General features: G+C 40.7%; 1 protein-coding gene across 7 annotated transcripts in view; it reads right to left on the minus strand.

The window, feature by feature from the left end:
• Positions 1–22,332, minus strand: part of spega (striated muscle enriched protein kinase a) — a 42,772-nt gene that overhangs the window by 14,502 nt on the left and 5,938 nt on the right. For 2 of the 7 annotated variants that reach the window (XM_028954318.1, XM_028954320.1), the window contains 14 exons: positions 17,046–17,129; positions 15,725–15,869; positions 13,675–14,861; positions 13,382–13,519; positions 13,011–13,193; positions 10,379–10,633; positions 7,966–8,124; positions 7,674–7,863; positions 6,159–6,388; positions 5,267–5,386; positions 1,662–1,766; positions 1,361–1,567; positions 1,004–1,127; positions 304–476 (listed from right to left, as the gene is read on the minus strand). In XM_028954318.1, the coding sequence (XP_028810151.1) occupies positions 304–476; positions 1,004–1,127; positions 1,361–1,567; positions 1,662–1,766; positions 5,267–5,386; positions 6,159–6,388; positions 7,674–7,863; positions 7,966–8,124; positions 10,379–10,633; positions 13,011–13,193; positions 13,382–13,519; positions 13,675–14,861; positions 15,725–15,869; positions 17,046–17,129 (3,300 nt within the window). Of the gene's footprint in view, positions 1–303; positions 477–1,003; positions 1,128–1,360; positions 1,568–1,661; positions 1,767–5,266; positions 5,387–6,158; positions 6,389–7,673; positions 7,864–7,965; positions 8,125–10,378; positions 10,634–13,010; positions 13,194–13,381; positions 13,520–13,674; positions 14,862–15,724; positions 15,870–17,045; positions 17,130–17,778; positions 17,814–18,200; positions 18,244–18,656; positions 18,932–22,332 lie in introns of those variants that run through there. The other 5 variants (XM_028954319.1, XM_028954317.1, XM_028954321.1 and 2 more) reach the window with 5 other exon arrangements.

Genomic DNA, 22,332 nt, shown 5'->3' on the forward strand with positions numbered 1-22,332 from the left:
TAATACAATTGAACATCTCTGGAGAGATCTAAAGTGATCTGCAAAAACACTTCTCATCCAACCTGATGTAGCTTGAGAGGTGCTGCAAAAAAGAATTTATAAATAAAAAATAAAAATTGGAATGTAAGCCATTTTGGAATAAGGCTGTAACATAACAAAATGTGGTAAAATAATTTTTTGGGTGCACTGTATAAACAATAAAGTATGCCAATTGGTTACATTATATTGTATAAGATTTATAAATTATAAGTTTATAAATTGTATTATTGTAAATCTAATAACTACAAAACATTAATGTATCACCTGCCAGTGTGAGTTGAATTGTGCAGTGGTCGCTGCCAAACTGGTTGCTGGCAGTGCAGGAAAGCTGGCCAACATCACTGTTCTTGACTCGATTGAGTCTCAGCATGTGCTGATCATCATCGGGCATGCTCATCTCACACACACCAGGCTTACTCACCAGCAGCAGGCCCCTCCTGAGCATAAAACATGCAAAACATCTCTATCGGTGATGCATAAAGTAGGGTAATTTAACAAGCAGGATACATTCAGGCCTGTGATTTGACTCATTTATACTCTGTTACTCTAGTTTTTGGAAAACCATTCTATCGTTCTACTTTTTTCTACTAAAAAAAAAAAGTCGAGTTGTAAAAACAAATTTTCTTGTTCAAGTCTTGTTCTTTTCATATTAAGACGCGTTAATACAAACTAGTTTTAAGAAATACTATTTTTTTCTTGCTTAGCATTTGCCTATATTGTCTATGCTATGGGCCAGCCCTGTCATAACCTGCTATGCTGCTTACGTAGGTAAGAAAAAATGCAGGAAACACGCTCGCCTATAAACCAGACGACCACTACTATCATGTTCCTGAGCAAGACACTTGAGCAAGAGTGTCCCTGTAACTACTAATTGTAAGGTGGTTTGGATAAGGACATGTAATTAGAACTATGGCCTGATGGAGAATGGATGAATGACTGATGGATGGAACACCAAAGAACTCACTTTTTCCATTTGATTGTGGCATTGACATGGTTGAGAGTGATGTTAATGCTGACTGGCTGGTTCTCCACCACATAAACCATGTCTGGCTTGTCAAGGATGACTGGAGCTGCAAATAGATACTTGCCTGCAGAAAGCAGAGTGTGCCATGTAAGAACAACCATGAACAATGAGATTAGGGACCAGTGGTGGCAGTTAAGGTTCAAATCTCGATTCACTGAGTGCCACTGAGCAAAGTACCGTCCCTGACATACTGCTCCTGTTAGCCTGTTATGGCTGCCCACTGCTCAATAAGGGTGATTGGTTAAAAGCAGAGGGCATTATGGGATAATGAGAAATTAAAATGCAATATTTACTTGCCTTTGTCAATGAGCTGTACTAGATCAGTGGAGGGAGAAGGCTTGCTGAAAGCTTTGCCAGTGGATGTCAGGACTCTGAAAGAGTAACGGACTCCTTTGGAAAGGGAAAATATGGTGTATGATGTCTCTCTCAGGCTAGAAGCAACAAAGGTCCACTGGATAGAACCCAAAGTCTGCTGTTGGATAGCATACATAAGGGAACTAGGATCTGTGTGGAAGTAATCAAATTACACATGATTAAATACTAAATTGCTAGTGTACTGTTTCTGATATAATGATATAAAGATTATATCACAACAAACCAATAGAGGAATCCAGGTTTCTTGGTCTGGTCCAGCTCAAAGAAATGGTTCTTCCAGTAATGGCCTCTATGACAGGGGGACTATCCAGGGCTTCAGGAACAACATCTGAACAGATACAACTGGTCTTTAACTGGACAGTCATGCAGTTGTATGACTGAGGTATAGTGTCAATGTGCACAATCAATTTTTTAAATCTGTAGAATTCTAACATATTGTGTGTGTGTGTGTGTGTGTGTGTGTGTGTATATATATATATATATATATAGTTCTGTATTCTATATTTTATATTTTAAACAAAAGTAAGAAGCTCAGTCTTAGCGGTTATTTAGCATTACATTTTTCTTTACATTTAAAAAATATTACTTGAGTATAGTCATTTTTGGCCTTTAATTTATAAAACCTCTTTGTGAAATTTTAAAGACTTTATCATCACCTTTGCACATTATCTAACAGTTGCTTGTCAATATGATTACAGAAGATGAAACATTAGCCTTCAGAATTAAAGATGATTTTTTTTTTCCAATTTACATTTAATTTAGCTTTTTTTGTTTGTTTCTCAAAGCACAAGAGAAAAAAAATTAAAAGCTGTTCTAAAACCTGTTTACATTTTTAGGACAATGCTACAATGTTAGGGGTAAGGAAGCAGACTCGTAACTGAAGAGTTGTGTTTATATCAGTTTCTTTGGTCCAAAGATAAATTATCCAAGTTCAGGAGGGATACTGACCCTACACGTGACAGACGCAAACAGTTGCCAGCTACTTTACTTCATATGTTTTGGACATGCCCAAAGTTGGGATGTGTACTGTATTTGGGATCCAATATTTGATACTTTTTCCAAACTGTGTGGTCATTTTATTGCTCCATCTTCCACCATTGCAATATTTGGTGTTACCCTTGATGATGTACCCCATTCATGTCTGCTTGTGGGGCAAGCAGACATGAATGCTTTCTGTTCACTTGTTGCCAGAAGACTAATTCTGTGTAAATGGAAAGATTCCACACCTCCAACAAATGGACACTGGATCAAGGACATAACGTACAATGTGCAATGTGAGAAAATGTGTTACACAATGAATGGGGAGAGCAAAAGATTCTCAGCAACATGGCAACTATTCTTAACCTTTGTCAGAAACATGGAAGCTGGTAGATTCCATTAACTACCACTTGTATTGGGAAAACTCTATATGTCTATGTAACACATGTACCTGTATTTCTGTCTTGTCTGGCCTTTTGTTTTGTTTTGTTCTCCTCTTGGAGGATTGGGGTTTGTTCATTTGTCCTCGCTTGGGATTGTTTGTGTTTATATAAAAAAACAATAAAAATACTTTGGATAGACACAATGTGGCTGTTTTTTTTTTCTTTTTAATTTCTATTTGCACTAGGTCTTTTGCACACTTTTGTTAGGTGAAGGAAATTCCAGGTCCATGGCATTAATCAAGCAACATCAAGCAAGCAACAAGTATTACCAGGGTGAAAAGGGCCAACAAATACCCTGAGGGGACATGACGGGACTGTCTTTTGGGGCTGAACTACATCATAACTCTGGATAACCTTTCTATCTCACCAAGTACTCAAGTAAAGGATCTGTCCTCATTGATGCAGGTCTCTCATTCGATTCGCAGGAAGGGCAGCGGTGGTCTAGCGGTTAAGGAAACGGCCCTGTAATCAGAAGGTTGCTGGTTTGAATCCCGATCCAGCAAGGTGCCACTGAGGTGCCACTGAGCAAAGCACTGTCCCCAGACACTGCTCCCCAGGCGCCTGTCATGGCTGCCTGCTCTCTAAGGGTGATGGGTTAAATGCAGAGGACACATTTCACTGTGTGCATCATGTGCTGTGCTGCTGTGTGTCACAATGACAATCACTTCACTAGGATAGCATTCTTGCACCTTATTGCAGAAAGAAATATCAACTCAATGCACAATGCAGAAAATTTGGTCCATGCCTTTATCAAGGTTAGTACTGCAATACTTTGCCGTCTGGATGCTCTAGTAGGTGCATGAGTAAACTCCAGCTAGTACAGAATGCTGCAGCCAGAGTTCTAACTAACCCCAGTCTTACAATCACTGCAATGGTTACCCATCAAATTTAGGACTGACTACAAAATCCTACTTTGGAACTATAAAGCTCTAAATGAGCTTTTGCCCCGCAATACCTGAGTGAACTTTTCGTTATTTACGACCCACCACGCCCCCTGCAATCAATGGGTGCGGGGTCTTTACTGGTACCCAAAGTACAGTAGGTCACAGCTGGGAGCAGATCCTTCTCATATAGAGCTCTGCAGTTGTGGAACAGCTTGCTGGTCAGTGTTCAGTACTCAGTGTTTAAATCTAAACTGAAAACACATCTGTTTTCTCTGGCCTTCTCTTAAAGTCACAGACACAGTGTCAATTATTAAGTCCACTTTATTACATCGTCACCCTGTTAAGCACAGACAGTGTTAAAGTACAGACAGTCCTAGTTAGGGTACTGGACCACTGTAGCACCAATATACCACTATAACCACATATTTTATTATCAGTCATACAATGCCACCGTCTGACGCTGCTTCTGTTTGTTCTCTCAGAGACGCTGAATCAAGCGCACAGACTACTGGCAGACTCCAGTGAAGACACCAGCAGATAAATCCTGGTTCCGGGCAACTGCTAAATGAGAACTAAACGAACCAGAGGGTCAACACAGCCACCACCACTGTAACAACTAAAGCTTCAGGGATTTTCACACCATGACACTGGACTACATTTTGAACTTCTCCACCTCTAAACTGTAGGCCTTTTTTTCTTATTGGACAATCACAATCACTGACACCACTTGCAGGCTCCTTCTACCCTGGAAGGGCGTCCATCTCTGTATCACTCCTTCCCAAGGTTTCTTCCTTTCTATTTTCTCTGATGTTTTCCGTGTGTGCAAAAGGGTCAAGTGTTGGGGGTGTCAACTGTAGGGCCTGTCAAAGCTCTGTAATGAGCCACTTGTGCCGTCTGCATTTTAATAAGGGAAAATTGTAGCCTAGGTTCAGGACACTGGTCCATGCAATGATCCATCGTTTATTTTTATGAGTGCATTGTAAACGGTAGCACCAGGAAAATCATTTGCTGACATTGTAAGCATGGGCAGTTTTAGCTGCAGAAATGTGTCTAGAACAGGGGTCACCAACCATGGTCCTAGAGGGCACCAGGCCAGCATAGTTTAGATCTTTCCATGTTCCACCACACTTGATTCAACTCAAGAACTGGGTGATAAGGAGTGCAGAAGTTGAATCAGGTGTGCTAAAAGAAGGTAAATAAGTGGCCTCCAGGAACAGGGTTGGTGAAGAAAGAAAATCCAGATTTTAAATTTGTGGGTCCATGTGTTGCCTTTCATCAAATGGGCAAATAACTGTCAGATAATGTGCAAAAGTGAATAAGATTTTATTTGATTAAAACAGGTCGAAAATGTAAACATAATTGGCTTAGTGGTTCAATGACGTTTGTTGTGACAGTAAACTGTGTCATAGCTCACTATCTCCAGGAAATAAGTTAAAAAGTGTACATTGAAAGTGTGCATTCAGGCTACAGCTAAGACAATTATATCAAAGTTAGTTGTGCAAATGAATGCTGCATTATCTTACCTGCTACACAGAGATGAGCATAGCAGGTGGCCTTTCCAACCTTGTTGGAGATAACACACTTATACACACCACTGTGACCTTGACACACGGTCCGAACAACAAGACTGTGGACATTCCTGTCTAGAAGAGAAATACATTAAAGAATTATAACATAATAAATTCAAATGACTTTTCATGCTAAAAGGGGGAAACTCAGTAACACCAATGGGAGTTCTGGAGATTTCTCTTTTAGGAGTTGTGCTAGCAGTAATTAAAGGTCCCCTATTATAAAATTTCACTTTGTGAGAACAATAATACAATAATAATTCCCAAGGCAACGCACAGCATAAAAGGGGAAGAATGAGAACAGGATGACATCATTACTGCAAAAATGCCCGCTCACTTCTACAGGCCACCCTCCTTCTCATCCAGCCTCTCTCCTCATCATTAGCATTTAAAGCTACACACACCAAAGTGGCTGTAATTCTGAATTTTGAAAAGAGACTTCAGATACCACTAAGACCAATATAAAAGCAGAAAAAAATCATAATAGGGGACCTAACATTTAGGCTAGCATTTATCTTATTTGTTCATTTTGATGCATGGTGTTAAGATTCCGGTGAGCAATGTTACTTGTGTTGATGGGGTGTAAGACCCTTCTTGTTTTCACTTGTAACAGAGATAGTATATACTAGGATCTTAAAAGATGATAGTTACAGTTAAATTAATAATAAGTTGTAAAATAAACACCCTGCCATCAGAACAGGATAGGGGTGGGCAGACAGATTATTGCTAATAAACCAGATGTCAATAAGTTACAGGGTCAAACCCCACCTACTTCTATTGTGTCTCTGATAACTGCAAATGGGATGTTCACACTGATGGGCCTTTTAGGACTTTTTTCAGCACTTACACTGAGTAATTTTCCTGTCGTCAGTGCTGTCCAACTTCTTCCCATTGTGGTACCAAGAAATAGTGGGGTATGGCATGCCAGCCACCTTGCATTTAAGCACCGCCTCCTTGCCCTCAATCACTTCCATGTCACTGAGGGGATTGATGAAGTCTGGCATAGTCCTCCTCTCCATTTCCATCTCCAGAACTTCAGGTTCCTCAGGTATTGAGGGCATCTTTTCCAGCTTAGCCCTGTCAGGAGAAGAGAGGAATTGTAAGTGTTTTATATTGTCAGAATAACCAGCCAGGAACACATTAATGACATAATGACATGCAGCACAGTTTATCTATAAAGAATGGTGAATGATTGCTTATTTTCAAGAAGTCACAGTGAACAAAAAATGGATTAGGCTTTTAAATATACAAAAAAATATACTACCAAACAACCCTATAAGGGTTGGGACCCAAAAACAAACCTTAGGAGAGGTTTAGGGCAGTGGTGGCCTAGCAGATAAAAAAAGCTCACCTGTAATCAGAAGGTTGCCGGTTCAAATACATATATGCCAAGGTACCACTGAGGTGCTACTGAGTAAAGCACTGTCCCCACACACTGCTCCCTAGGTGCCTGTCCTGGCTGCCCACTGCTCCCTCAGTGGATGGTTAAATGCAAAGACCACATTTCACTCTATGCACCCGGTGCTGTGCTGTAGTGTGTCTCATTTGACAACTAATCACTTTCAGAAAGAAAGTTTAATGTGAATCATGATGCATCATTGTGCATAAAATTGCTACTTAAAAATATCCTGAAATAAATGTATCTGTCACGATGGGCTAGACATGGCAAGGAAGGAGGACGCATATGCACAACGTTACAGGACATGGGTTTTAATACATAACACGAGACAGGGGAACATCACCACGCAATGACCCGACGGCGAACAGACACAAACAGGATAGCTTTATACAATTATATAAATATACAACAGGTGAACACGATCAGGGAACATTACACAAGACTAACATGAAAATCCGGTTCGAACTCCGGATCCGGAGTAACCCCTGCCGGACTGGATCATGACAGTATCCTATGTTCCTTTAGCCTGTGTAGAGTTGTCCACTTGCCCATGATTATGTCTGTGTGTACTGTACTATAGTGAAAGTGAAGTGATTGTCATTGTGAAACACTGCAGCACAGCACACGGTGCACACAACGAAATGTGTCCTCTGCTTTTAACCATCACCCTTAGTGAGCAGTGGGCAGCCATGACAGGTGCCCGGGGAGCTTTGGTACATCAGTGGCACCTTCGTGGTTTTGGATTCGAACTGGTCTGATTACAGGTTTGCTTCCTTACCCGCTACTGAGGAACATGATCTTTATGCTTTTTGAATAACACACTTATTTTTATAAATATACCTGAAATGTTCCACTGTATATTACTATTTATACAGTAGACAGATTTCTTTTTAGAATTAATGTGTCTAAAAGACACAAAGACATGGAAAGCCAATAAGAAAATAGTATGAGCAATGTATTTACATGTGTGAGGAGATAGATGGTCGAGTCTCCTGGACATAAAGCTCTGCTGCACTTTTGACTTCTCCGTGAATGTTCTGAGCAGTCACTGTGTACAAGCCCTTGCTCCCCTGCGTCACATGACTGATGAGTAAGGAGTGATGACCACCTTCCTTCATGACTGTAATGTTTTCACTTTCCTCCACTGTGTGGTCTGCAGAGAAAACATCAGTATCTGTGACTTTGCAACAGTAATTTCAGACTTAGGTAGGATTAAATGCGCAAGTAAAATGCGCAAGTAAAAAAAAAATCTTACCATAGTGGGTCCAGGTAACTGTAGGAGAGGGGGACCCACTGACCTTGCAGTTAAAACGTGCGGCACGCCCCTCAGTGATCTCTAGGACATCCAGCTTTCGAGTGAACAGCGGTTTTTTGGAGGGGCTGACCCAGAGTTTGCCACTTGATTTGAGTTCCTCTGCATGAAAAATATGAGGCAGGACACACACTTACACAACTATAGAAACATATTAATGGATGGATATCTGGCCTGAGCACAACATGACTTGGATTTAGGCACAAAAACCCATTTAGATTGGATTTGATTAAATTTAACATTGGCCTAAAGTGTCATTTACATTTGGCAGATGCTTATTCCCAGAGCGACTTACATTTGTGCTTCAAAATATCATATAAATATATCATATACATATAAATCCCTCATTTGGTTCCCTAGATACAGTTTGGTTAACAACTCAGTGGTCTCATTTATAAAACTTTGTATAGAACTCATCTACTCAAGTAGATGTGCCTGTGAGTGAAGTGTAAAGCTGACGAAATTGTCTGGTGGTTACAGTGGCGAAGTGACAAAGGAGCCTGACCCAACAAATACAGCTTTTTAAAAGCCCAGCTACGAGAGCTAGACTTAAACTGAGCATACACTGTGCGATTTTCCAGCTCAAACTGTACGAATAAATCACATACAAGAGAAAAGACAAAGCTCACGATTTATGTGCGCACACTGTACAGTCCGACGCAATCTTACTCACATTACCCGACCAGTGTAGTGCGACCCAGTAGTGATCAGCAGTGATGCTAAACAAACGTGCTGCTTTTGCCATTTGTGCTTTTGTGCATTTGGTGTATATTTACCACTGTAAATAACTTTTCTCCCGGTTGTTCCAGTTATGATAAGTAGAACAAGTAGAGATACCATGTGCTGCTACTTGAACTTGAAAAGTTCAACGGTCGCACATGCGCAGAGAGGACCAACCTCACAATGGGTGACAAATTTCAATAAAAAAGGGGGAATCGGTAACCATACATCATGTACACTGTATGATGCTGCAATTCGGCTGTACTCATAGAGTTAATGCATGCATTTATGCATTTATGTATCTATGTTCACTCATGTGAACACATCTGATGCCTATGAGATACCTGTTTGTCAATATAAATCGCAGGCAGTGCTCACTCATAGCCTTACAACCCATGCCACTAATACATCTTACCTGGTCAGAACTCTGAATGACTTTTTCTTTCTCAACCTGCCTCTGGACTATCCCTAGACTGAAACTTCATTGCCCAACTATGCCTGCACTGGACAATGTGACTGCCCGATCCCAAACCAGTTACCAAACATCAACAACAACAACAATATTTATTTCATTAAAATACAGTATGTCTCAATGGGCTTTAATTACTGTTTAAACACCCATACACCCTTTCAGCAGCTTTTAGTCCTGTGTGCCTTCTGATTGCAATTGGTGCCCTGAGCCCTGACATCTAGTGCTATTAAAAATATATATATATATCTCTCATTTTCTTTTTTGCAAGAACGAACGCTGCATTTGATGGGCTAGGGTCAGGTTTGTAATCAGAACAGATTATTACAATGTCAGATTTGATGTGCCGTGGCATACCATTTGACATACTGAGCCCATTTAAAGTATCAGTTTATGTTACATGTAGTTTATCAGGCTTGAGACCCAGCTTTAAATAAACTTCACATACCAAGGTAGTGATACTGATATTAATGCATTAGAAGCAGACTCAGTGTATTAACTTCATATGATATCGTACCCTTGCATTGCACCTGGATGCCTTCCTGTAGTCACTTTCTAAGACAGTAATACATCAATGTGTACACCTGGGCATAAAAAACTGTGTTTTAGTACTAAGAAGTCATACATCTTACACATTTTATATTTAAGGTTTTACTGTTTCCTTTGGCCAAAATACTTCAAACGCTGTAAAACTGATATTTTGAACTCTTCTTAATAATCTTCATCCCTGTAAGATGTTGCTATGCAGGAGTTGATGTCATCAGATCCTGGCATAGTCAGGTGTTGCCCATTCACATGTGTGGAATTCTAATCACACACAGGTGACCTGTCAGGTAGGTCTCTACCACACCCCTGTGTCTGGCATTATTGATTTAACCTAAAATTATGCAGAGTCCTATCTTTAGTGTTTGTATGTTTCTGGCCATCGTGCCCTATTTGTTTTCATGTTGTTACTTGTCAAGTTACTTGTTCACTATTTTGCACTTCTGTGCCTCAACCCACTTGGCCTGAGAGTTGTGTTGACCTGAAGTATTTTGAAAAAACATACAGTGACATAGACATAAGAAACAGAGATCAATGTCATATGTGGCTTTCAAATGGCATGTGAAAGTGGCATTTTCTAATGGCATGTGTGAAAGTTTGGTGAACAGGTAATGTCAGAGTTACCTGTACTGGAGCTGAGCTTGCAGGTATAAGTCCCACTGTCGTCCTCATGAACTGACCGCAGCAACAGACGGCATTTGGTTCCATCAAAGTGCATTTTGCAGTCCAGCAAAGCCGGCTGTATGACCTTTCCATTGGCAAGCCAGTCCACGTCCATTTCCAGTGGGCCCACCACATGACATTCAAAGATGGCTGTCTCCCCGGCCTTCACAGATATATCCTGCAGGCCATGGGTTATGTCCAACTCACACATGGGGGCTGGACAAAAGGACAAAATGTGTTTTTTACTGTTCAGGTTGTCCATATGTCCTCACAATTGTATTAGTATTACAAATGTCAACCAGCACCATGTATCACTTATTTGTGAGGAATTCTAAGATGACAGATGACTCAAGGTCTGAAGAACCCACACATCTGGGATTACAATTCATCAATCCCTTAATCCCCAATTCAACCAGATACAGAGAGGATGAAAAAGACCTACTGAGCACACAGTTTTAAATGACTTTAACAACTTCAAGCAACAAACACTTTACTGCAAAAAAAAATACAAAAATATCTCCAACATGCATTTTCAATGTATACCATGTTCCCGAGAAATCAATCAATAAATAATAATCGCAAGCACAAGACAATCCACCTTTAAGACATGGAAATGTTACTCTGATTGGAATTTCTTGCACCATCTTAAAATAATCACAGTACAGAAATCGTTTTTATTTTACATTTTCTAATTAGCTATATGAACAAAGCGAAGTTATTAAAAAGTGTCTAGACCTCTGCATTACCTTTGCATATGCAAAACAGACTCTCTTATACATTTCAGAGCAGCTCATCTCATTTACGGAATTCATCAGATGCCCTGATCCAAAGTGCTGGGCTTCCAGTATGAAAACAGACCCATAATTGGAAGGTTGTGGGTTCAAATCCCAAATCCCCCCCACACAGCTCCCCAGGCATCTTTCATGGATGCCCACTGTCCACCAAGGGTGTTGTGTTAAAAGCAAAGGACACATTTCACTGTGTCACTGTGTGCTGTACTGTAGTATTTCACTGTGACAATCACCTCATGTCCATTTACAATCAGGAGTTACAGAGACACGTCAAGTGTCTTGCTCAGGGACACATTGGTAGTAAGTGACGTTAGAACCTGTGACTTTGTGATCTTCTGGTTCATAGTCGAGTGTGTTACTCACTAGTCTGCTAGCCTCATAGAGTAACTGAGAGGAACTCTACACAACTTACATAAGGAAAATGAATCATGACACTGACAGTGAGCATGCCTGTTATGTAAATATTGTGTGGTTTACACAAAATGTACCCTTCCTGACAGTATAATAATTCTCTGACTTCCACAGTTCATTCAGTACACTAACCCAGAGTTCATCTTGTTTTTTATGTCGTCTGCAATACATTTACTTAATTTTCAATAATTATTCAATTTTTGCCATTCTGATTGCCTGAGCTTTAGGTTCATTGCCTGTCTAAGCCTTCTGCAGTAAGAGACCACCTTAACTGACTGCATTTTCAAGGGCAAAAAAAGGAAAAATCTTCTTCATCTTCCTGTAGGACTGGGAACTAAAACAGGCTGCAAATATTTCAAGAAACAAAAGATCCTATAAATACACCATGCACTGAGTGGCCTAATAAGGAAATGCAGGCTGAGTTCTGAGCCAATGCCAAAAAACTAAACCTCTGGTAGAGCAATAGCAGTCATGCAGGGTGCAGGGCTGCCCGTACAGCCTGGACACCCAGCTCCCAGCAGGAGCCTGATCACCCCCACAGTGTAGCCCAGAATGTCCTAGCAAGCAGAAAGTGTCATTCTGCCCATTCCTCAGTTATAGAGAACATGTGAGGTTGTGTTGAACTGAGTGGAAATGAGTGCAGTCGCATGCATGAGTCACTGTCCTCATCGTTTCCAGACTTATCTATGTTATCTAAACTTTGTACCCTGTATCCTGTCTAACAATAGACACCATATATAGCATTTGTCATTAGAAACGGATGATGCAAGACAAAGAGATCAAATTTAGGAAATAGGTAATAAAAAGCAATAAAATAAATGTTAAAAAATATCCACACAATTAGAAACTGATGTGTAATAGAAGAGATGTGTTAAGAAGGAGAGGCAGAGTCAGAATGAGATGGGGTGTGGGAGGGATGGAGTTGCGTTTTTTGATGTTACCCTTTTCATTGTATAAGCACTATATATGTATAAAGACTCACCCTAGGGAGTTAGCCAAATGCCATGCCATGTTATCATCAGTTTAATTTCACAAATTTGTTCAGCACATATACATGCAAAAGGGAATTCATTTACATTCACAGCATTTATCAGACTCCCTTATCCAGAGTGCCTTACAATCAGCAGTTACAGGGACAGTCCCCCTGGAGACACTCAGAGTTAAGTGTCTTGCTCAGGAACACAATGGTAGTCAGTGGGGTTTGAATCTGTGACCTTGTGGTCTTTTGCTTAATAGGTGATATGTGTGTGCAGGTGTGTGAGAAGAGACAATGAATGAGACTAACAGACAGTGAGACAGAGAGAGACATATTGAGAGATTAGGTCATATCTGGGAAATCCACCAGAGGGAATTATGTGGGAGTAGGATGACAAACTGAGGGTCTATGTCACCTGTGCTAATGAAGAGTGTGGCTGAGGAGCCAGCTTGTCCCGCTGAGTTGACAGCAGTGATGTGATATGTCCCTGCATCGCTGGGCCTCATCTGCTGGATGATGAGTGAATACCTTGCCGCTTCTCTTTCTACCACACAGGTCAGACCGTCCCTGATTGGTATTTCTCCTTTCCGCCATATCACTGAAGAGCAACATTCCGAGAAATTTTCACTGGTCAAAATGAAGGATTCTCTGCTACATAGATGATAATTGATTTATGATCCTGTTCTGAATGGAAAAGAAATTAAGTGTAATGTCTAATTCAAATGATGATGAACCACGTCAAATGTTAGTGTTTTAAATATTTTGGTCTTGTCAGATTGGTCTTGCCTTGTGGGTTAGGTCTTCCTGTAATCACACATGTCAGCACCACCTCAGAGCACATAGATGCCACCATGTCTTCCAGAGGACATTCAAACCTGGGAGGCTCCACAGCACCCTCTTCAACCAATACCTTCGAATCATCTGCTGGAGGAGCACTTCATGAGATGAATAAACAAATTACGAAGCCACAATTTCATCTGATAATAGATTCTAAAAACCATTAGAACAAATATTTTGGCACAACCTTCAGAAAACTCCACTGATCGTTTACCATTTATTACTAAAATGTGTTTTCTAACCTTGTTTTGGAGACTCTTGGTGGTTAAAATAACAGGTGTCCCTGGTCCTCTGGGGTCTTCCCATATTTTCTCCTTGTGAGTTCTCCCTTTGGTCCCTCTTGCTCTTCTCTTCCTCTTCCATTGGTTCATCCTCAACAGTGATGGCAGGGATGTTCAGTTTTAATGTTACTTTTGAGTCCATTGCTGGTTTCTGCTCTTTGCCACTCTGTAGTGTTGTAACATGCTGAGAAGTGATGCTCACCAACTGTGGGACTTTAGAAGCTGGTTTAATTGTTCCTTCCTCTGAAGCCCTCTGCAATAAGGGACATACTGAGTTTCTGTCTTTACCTGGGATGGACACGTCTTGGGGTTTTTGAAGTGAGAAGGGGGTGCATGCTACACTGGTTGGGCTTTTACCAGTACTCAGTGAAATCTGGACTCCAGGTGGAGTTGGAGGTTTAGCATTTTCGCCCATGACTTCTGAGACTATTCCATGGTTCTTCTGTTTCTTCTGACAGATTTTTGATGCTTGATGTTCTTTAGAAAGTTCCACATTTTCCTTTCCTGTGCCCTTTTCTTTTGTGTTCACCAAAAACATAGTCTTGGATTTGTTTGGAGATCCCTCATCAGTCTCAGAGATCTGCTCAGTAGAAGTTGATTTCCTCCCAACAAGCTTTTTGAGCCGATGCAGCTCCTCTGTAAATTTGCTCTGAAAACTCTGCACCTTCTGACTGTAGCTGGGTTGGTCCTCCAGAGAGGAAGCCCTCTGCTTGAAAAATGACCTCCTCTTGGCCACATCAGATATGGTAACATCTTTAATGACTCCCTTTAGACTTTCTGTCTCATGGCTGAAATCTGTCCTGGACCATTCTAAGGATGCCCTTGGTACATCCACACTGTGTCTTCGTTCCTCAAAAACACGTATCTTGTCAAAGATTTTGGAGCCAGAACGAACAGGTTTGGTCTGGCATGTTATAGAGTCCTGTGACCCACTGGTGATGCATGAAACTGTGGACTGTATTTTAATATTGCCATCATGTAACTTCTGCTTGTCTGAGTCCTTCTGAAGGGAGCTATGTGGAGCGCTAAGGTCTGGCCTTATAGTGCTGGACAAAGTCAAGCTCAAAGGGGAGCTCGTGGTAGGACTACCAGACTGGCCCTCAGTAAGGGGGGGGGTGTTCCTCAGAATGATGCTGTCCACTTGGCTCCTGGGGGCAATGCAGGCAAATTTTTTTGTTAGTGTGAGGGAAGTCACAGGGAATTCAGGTGGACAGAAGTGAATTACATGAGAAGAATGTGTGTTGGTTACGGGCATAGAGTGGCAATGTTGAATAGTAAAATTTGTAATAGTGCAAATCTGATAGCAGGAAAGAATAATGATCTCAGCCAAGATATTTACATGTAAATATTTTAGTAATTATATTGATATAAAAATACCAGGCACTTAATTTATGTTGATAATATCATATGACAGCTTTTACTCACTGCATGCTTGTTATGATGAATGTTAAGAGGTTGTGGGAAAGCTTCATAAAGTGTAAATAAGAATATCATGCAGACATTACAGAATATCATTTGTAATCATTCATAAATACACAATAATCATAGGCAAAAAGAAAATAATAATAATGCTTGCTTCTTTTATCAGCTGTTAGAAATGTTGTGATGAATGCAACAGGCTTCGGTGAGTGGCAAGACACGGAACAGTTATCAAAACTGAACAAGTGTGGAGTCAAAGGAAAGTAAAATTTTCGAAACAAAAGACTAAACATGACAAAGCTAAAGAATGAAATGAAAGAAAATGAAACACAAGTCTAGAAAAATTCTAAAATAACACATAATTTGCCTCATTTGTTCATTAATTTGTAATTCTAAGTAAATCCCACATTCAATGTGGTCAGGGATATATAGAGAAAGTCTGTCCTCTATATAGGCTGAACATGCTGCTAGGGACATGCTTTCCTCAGACTCCCACACAGGACATGACATATTGGCCTGTGATGCACAAAGCACTGCCTCCACCCCCAGGTGCCGCACTGGGGGGCTCTCTGCCTTGCCAAAATTTGCTTGCCTGTCCATCTGTGAGGAGTCCTGTGGTCGTAGAGGTATGGATCCCAGTGTCAGTATGTCCCTTTCCACCACAGGGTCCTGTCCCAATCTCAGGTCACTTTGGCCATACATGTGAGGGCCGTGCGCTCCTATCTTACTGCTGCAACCTAAGACATTATTAACATGGCACCATGTTAACATTTAACACAGACAACAAATTTGAGGTATTTTGAGGTGGTGCTCTTGCTGAATTTTGTTTTTACTCCAGCAATGAAACAGCACAATTGTTTGTGCAATTGTCTTTATGAGCAGAAAAAACAAATACTGAAATTTTTATTTAGTCTTGCTGGAGACTTTTGTGGAGCAGTGGCCCCGTAGTCAAAAGGTTGCCGGATCAAATCCCAAACCGCCAAGGTGCCACTGAGCAAAGTACCGTCCCCACACACTGCTCACTGCTCACCAAGGGTGATGGTTAAATGCAGACACCTTTTATTGTGTCAGTTTTGTGTGCTGTGCTGCAGTGTATCACAATGACAATCACGTCACTTTCAATTTTGTTATTTATGCTCCACCAGGCAAGAAACCAAAGCTGTCATTACAGCCATTGAGGTGCCAAAACAAAATATAATCTACATGAATCTACATAAAGCTAAAATTGAACTGTTAGTGCAACGTGAATATTTAACAATATTTAATGTTTATCTCTGTTATGTAGTGAAAAATTGTGAACATAAGTGAACGATGGAGTGGAAGTGATTGCCAGTAAAGTTTTTGCTATCGTGATACACTGCAGATCACAGCACAAGGTGCATACAATAAAATTTGTCCTCTGCATTATCATTAGTGAGCAGTGGGCAGCCATGAAAGGCGCCCAGGGAGCTGTGTGTGGGGACGGTACCTTCAAGGGGATTTCAGTGTCCCTTTGGCGGTTCAGGATTTGAACCAACAACCTTCCAATTATGAGGCAGCTTCCTGACATGCTAGGTCACCCCTGCCCATGGTGAAGTAATGAAAAGACGAAGATAAGTTAAATGTGGTTCACTTAATTTTTGGTTTTTTTTTGTGTTTAGTGAAGCTGTCGGGAAGATTGAGTGATGCTGATGAACAGTAAAATTAATAACAAGAACAACACATGTTTCTTATTTAAACCAAAATTATATATAGTCTCAAATTGCTTTGATCCTCCCCACAGAAGCCAGTAGAAACCAAAAAGGGGATGGGGAGATGAAAGATTAATAGAGCAAGGTGAAGGTGTATGGGGTCGTAACTTTGGCAGTTAATGGTATCGAGATATTAAAGTTTTACAAGCCTGAATATGCATGCAATGTTCAAATGTAAATTACCATCCCGATCAGGCCCTTTGCCTCTCTGCTTGATCTCCAGTGGCACTTGAGATTCTGCTGTTTCATCCTCTGTGTTCTCTGAGTCTAAAGTAAAAGAGCACGAAGACATTAAACAGTCCAATTTCATACTTTTCATACTGTTGCCCAATGCAAATATTATTTATAACAGCTGCAACAATCATATATTACTGCTTGCAGTATGCATTCATCTTGGACTCTCTGATAGTTAGTTCATTTATGAACGTAATGCTCCCTGAACCATTCTTTCACTGTCTTTCACTGAATCTGTCATTGATCAGATTCAGTTAGTCAGCTGACTTTATTTGATTGCCACATGTTGCTCAGCCCAGACCAACAGAAGCAACTCATCACTACAACTTTGTTTACACAGAAGTCTAGAGTAGAGACTGGTGGGTCCATTACATCATGCGATTCCCTGACGTTTCACAAGAACAGGGTAAACATGGACCCATCAGTCCACCAGAACGCTTTCATGACATCAGGATGGTTATTAAAACACTTCTTCTCAGATTGGATGAGTAACATTGAATTTTCTAAAGAGCTATTCGAGTGGTTAAGATACACATAAAATGTAGCCAAAAAAAAACAATTCTTTGGAAAACAGCAAGGGTTGTGCTCTGAGCAGACAAAATGTGTGGCATTGTGTTGTAGTGCAGACGTGTGTAAAATTATAGGCACAAATGCCAGCAGCAGGGCTGTGAACAGACATTACCATAGCTTTGCTTTCTGCATGAGCGGAAAACTTCGCTTCCATAGTGGCAGCAAAGAGGGGTAGACCAGAGAAAACAGTAACCAGTCTTAGTCATAGACATGCACACACAGATATGGTACATGACTTATTTTGGCTCATGACAAGCACAATTTTATTCAATCATCTGCACAAAACAGTCTCAGCACGTCCAGAGTTCTTACTCAGATAATCATCATTAGAAAACGGTATGATTGATTAATAATTAGACTGAAGTGAAAAAGTTTGGATTATGTATAATTACACTCTAAGGCATTAAAGTAATAATTACTGAACACACTGGAGTGCTGTAGCCTGCTGACAGAAACAAGATGCTTTGGAAATCTCCAGCAGAAAAGGCATGAAACTCTAATCAGCTAAGCTCTGGATCACAAAGCTACACACACCATGGGCGAATCTTCCAAAGGTCCTGTTGGAGTGTACGGTTTTCTGAAGAAAAAAAAATGTACATTAAATTTTATTAAAGCAAAGTGCTACTGCTCAATAACAAGACTCCTGAGCAAGACTTCTGCTTGCCTCATTTTCCTTTTCTCTTTAAATCCTCTGCAATATTGCAGATGGAGCCTCTGCTGCTATTGTTACATGACAAGAAATATATCTCCTCTGGGGATGTTCCATCATGGTTTTTCTATGTCAGGTGCCATCACCACAAGGAGCAGTGAGCAGCAGACATACAGTGATAAGAAGCACAGCATAGACTGTAAAAACTAAGTTCCAACACCTGCCTGTCTCTCCACCAGCCCACCTGTCTACGGAATCTGGCAGATGTACTCTGCATGATATCAATTCAAAATACAGCACTAGCAGTATTGGCTTCAAACAGAGAAAACATCTGAACATACCTGAAATCTCTTCTTAGACCAAATCTTCTTCATCCTTCCCAAAAACCCTGTGGCAGCTGTCAGATGCTGGATCTGTTCTCACTTAGACATCAATAATGCCAATTTATCCAGTTAAATCAGAGGATTATGCAAAGCTAACAACCCATTCAGAAGCTCCTTTAAGCCCAGCAGATGAATTGAGAATCCAGGAGAGCAGTCAATCTGCTGGACTACTCAAATGGGAGAAATCAGGGGCAGCTTCATGTGCGGCGTGTCGAACGCCCATGAGCCCCAGCAGAGAGAGAGAGAGCGAGAGAGAGCACTGAGAGATGGTGGCTGGGAGGAGACAGCTGTGGAAAGGAGGGGAGGAGGAAGGGCTGGACTAACCAAAACACAAGACAAATGCGACACTTCGTCTCCCTTGCAACCTTTCTGACCGCAAGAGCCTACAGATGATCGTGAAGACAGCTGAGAACATCATTGAGATGCCTCTGCCCCACTACTGGACATATTTCACAAGCGCAGCGTCCGCAAGGCCTGAAGCACCTCAACCACATCTGAAGCCTTAAACCATGTGCAGATGATTTTTCTCCCACCCAAACTGCACATTACAAACTGAACATCAGTACTGCACCCTGCACTTTAATATCTCACTACCTCAAACTGTGCTGCTGTGTTATGGTTATCATATCATGTCATATCACTACTACTGCCATTATTATCATAGCATCTCATATACCACATACACTTTATACTAAATACAGCCACACACTGATATACTGCCATATTGCTGCTACTTGTCTGCCTATTTTATGGGTGAACAATGTTCTTGTTATTGTGTTGTGTGTTATTTCTTTTGCACTATGTTGTGTGTTATTCCATTTTCACTAATAGCACTATTTGTCTTTTTGCACACTGTGAATCTCCAAATCTCTCTGTTTACTTTTATATAGTGAGATGACAAAAAGGTGGACTTTGACTAGTCTTGTAAGCATAGCACAAAGGCAGGGACACAAGGTGGTATCATGTACCTGACTTTATGGGGTGCTCTGGATCAGAGTTTTGTGTTTTGTCTAACTCAGGCCTGATTACCTGATTTTCTGCCTCTGTGTCTCCATATATAAATGGATCCTGTTGGATTTTAAGTAAATCCCCTGTAATTCATATGTCTGCGTCCTTTCCTTCCTGCCCTTACTGATCCCTGACAAGTAGTTACACTTCATCAGCAAGGTCTTTCCAGACAAAGATTTCAATGCAGATTTGGGTTTCAAGATGTACTTTTCTTTTGAAGAATCACAAAACTGTCAATGTTGCAGTGTTCTGCCAAGGAAACAGTGCAGCAGATGAAAAACAAATCAAGATACTTCAAGATACGTATCCATCATGTAATATCATCACATAGAAATATGACTAGCCCCAAATTTACTCTGCAGCAAAACAATGGTCACACATCCAATGTCTTTAAGAACTATCTTCAGCAATGTTTCTTTTCAAAAACCACACCAAATATTGATTCCTATTCTGTTCTTTCACTGCATTTTGTTGATTGATGAATTAAAGTATTAAAACTTTGTCAAGTTAAACTTGTGTCAGGACTTTATAAAGAATAGAGAATAGGGAATTAAAGGGAAAATTACAGTATAGGTTTGAGAGCAACAGCAGAGTCTCATCTGACGTCACATTTGTGACAAACTTTCAAGGAAAGCAGGTGCATCTGTTAGGTGGTTGAGCGGCTGGGTTTGTGGTGACTTTCTTAGGTGCTGTGTGACATCTGGGGAGGCAGCCAGTAAGAAATTTCTTATAGTAACAACGCTCTAAGTTCCATTTGAACATTACTGAAGCAGTCTCTGTAATTGCTGTTGAATGGCATTTCCTGCATCACTCTCATACCAAGTTTATGCAATATTTTTTAATCAAGGAGATTACACAGCAAGAATGATTCTTTCAATTTACTTCACCATCTCTTTCAGAAATCTGCCTGTCATGCACAGTGACATTGGCCTCACCAGACCTTCTCACCAGGCCTACTCCTCTGAATAATTACATAAAAAATTTTTTAACTAATTGTGGGGGTTAATGCTCTTTCAATGCCTTTCCAAATTAAATAAAGCACTCCAGCCAAACCATATGAATGCTGAGATGCCCTACATGCTGCTGTTATTATTAGAGGTCTGAGTAGGGCCTGTGTAACTCTACAGACACGAGGGTCCCTGCCAAACTCCACAATGAAACCAGATCATATCAGATAATCCACACTGCACTTGTAAAATGATCATACATCAAACAGGGATGATTAGCAGGATCATCATGATGATTCATTTAATTGAGGCAATCACACAAATTCTCTCAACTAGATTTCAACTACTACTGGTCACAAATGCTTTTAACACTAACAAGCCTCATGTGTCAGTGGTTTTATCAAAAAGTATCAGATGCAATTTCTACAATGATAAGTACATCAGACAAACAACCTAAAATTAGTTGTTATTCTGGGAATATATTGAGCCAGATAGCCTCTCTAATCAGAAACCTGTGGGATTTGCTGGAAAGTGAGATCGCATGTTGGTGGGGATGTGTACTGAAAACCAGTATAGACAGATAATGCTACTGAACTGGTCGGTACAGAAATTCGTTCCGTAGTGGACCATGAGGCTGTTTGAGAGTAAACCTGAACAGGACATAAAGAAGTAATAGGCATGTAAAAGTGATGTGATTGTCATCGTGAAATACTGAAGCACAGCACGCGGTGCACACAACAAAACAGAACTGCCAATAGTTGGTGCATTCTATATGGAGTTACTGTGAAGTTCTGCATAATGCTCTTTCGATAAAAAACATCTAAACCCTAAGTATGAGACTGCTCCTGTGAACAAAATTTAGACAGAATAAGTCAAGCCACATCTTTTACCCATGACTATCCATGTCATTCTCTAAACGTTTTTTCTCCCCGACATTTAGTCCCAGTCAGGAAAATTGTTTAAGAAACAGTGTTAATAAAAACTGAACATAAACAATTGATTTGTCTCGTTTTATTTGATGATTATCCAACATTTTGTGTTGAACTTGGACCAATCAGCTGCCGGAAAAACAAACATGTACATGCGCAGGTCACTAGTACATACGTAACAACTGGACCTGGATGATTATTTTCCCAATTAAATTTTCAAACATACAACTACGTTCAACTAAACAAATGAAAATACTTATACTTCAGTTGTATTCAGACACAACTCCCAAGACCCACCACTGGGGCAGTGGTGGTCTAGCGGTTAAGGAAGAAGGTTGCCGGTTCAAATCCCGATCCGGTGAGGTGCAACTGAGCAAAGCACCGTACCCACACACTGGGCGCCTGTCATGGCTGCCCACTGCTCACCAAGGGTGATGGGTTAAGTGCAGAGGACACATTTCACTATGTGCATCGTGTGCTGTGCTGATGTGTATCACAATGACAATCAGTTCACTTTCACTTTCAAATTCCACTTGAGACACAGTCTAAAATGCAGCAGCACTCAGGAAGCTGCATGACTCTGCACATACAGACGTGAATATATGTGATCGAAAATGGCCTGGTGATGAGCAGCTGCACTTGAACTTCAGGAAACTTCAGATCTTATTCTTGTATCCAGGGTTTGTCCAGACATCAGACTGTCTGTGTTGACGTGACCGACTGACACCAATTGAGTGAGCAGGGAAACTT

Source organism: Denticeps clupeoides, chromosome 15 (assembly GCF_900700375.1).
Source record: "Denticeps clupeoides chromosome 15, fDenClu1.1, whole genome shotgun sequence".
NCBI lineage: Eukaryota > Metazoa > Chordata > Actinopteri > Clupeiformes > Denticipitidae > Denticeps > Denticeps clupeoides.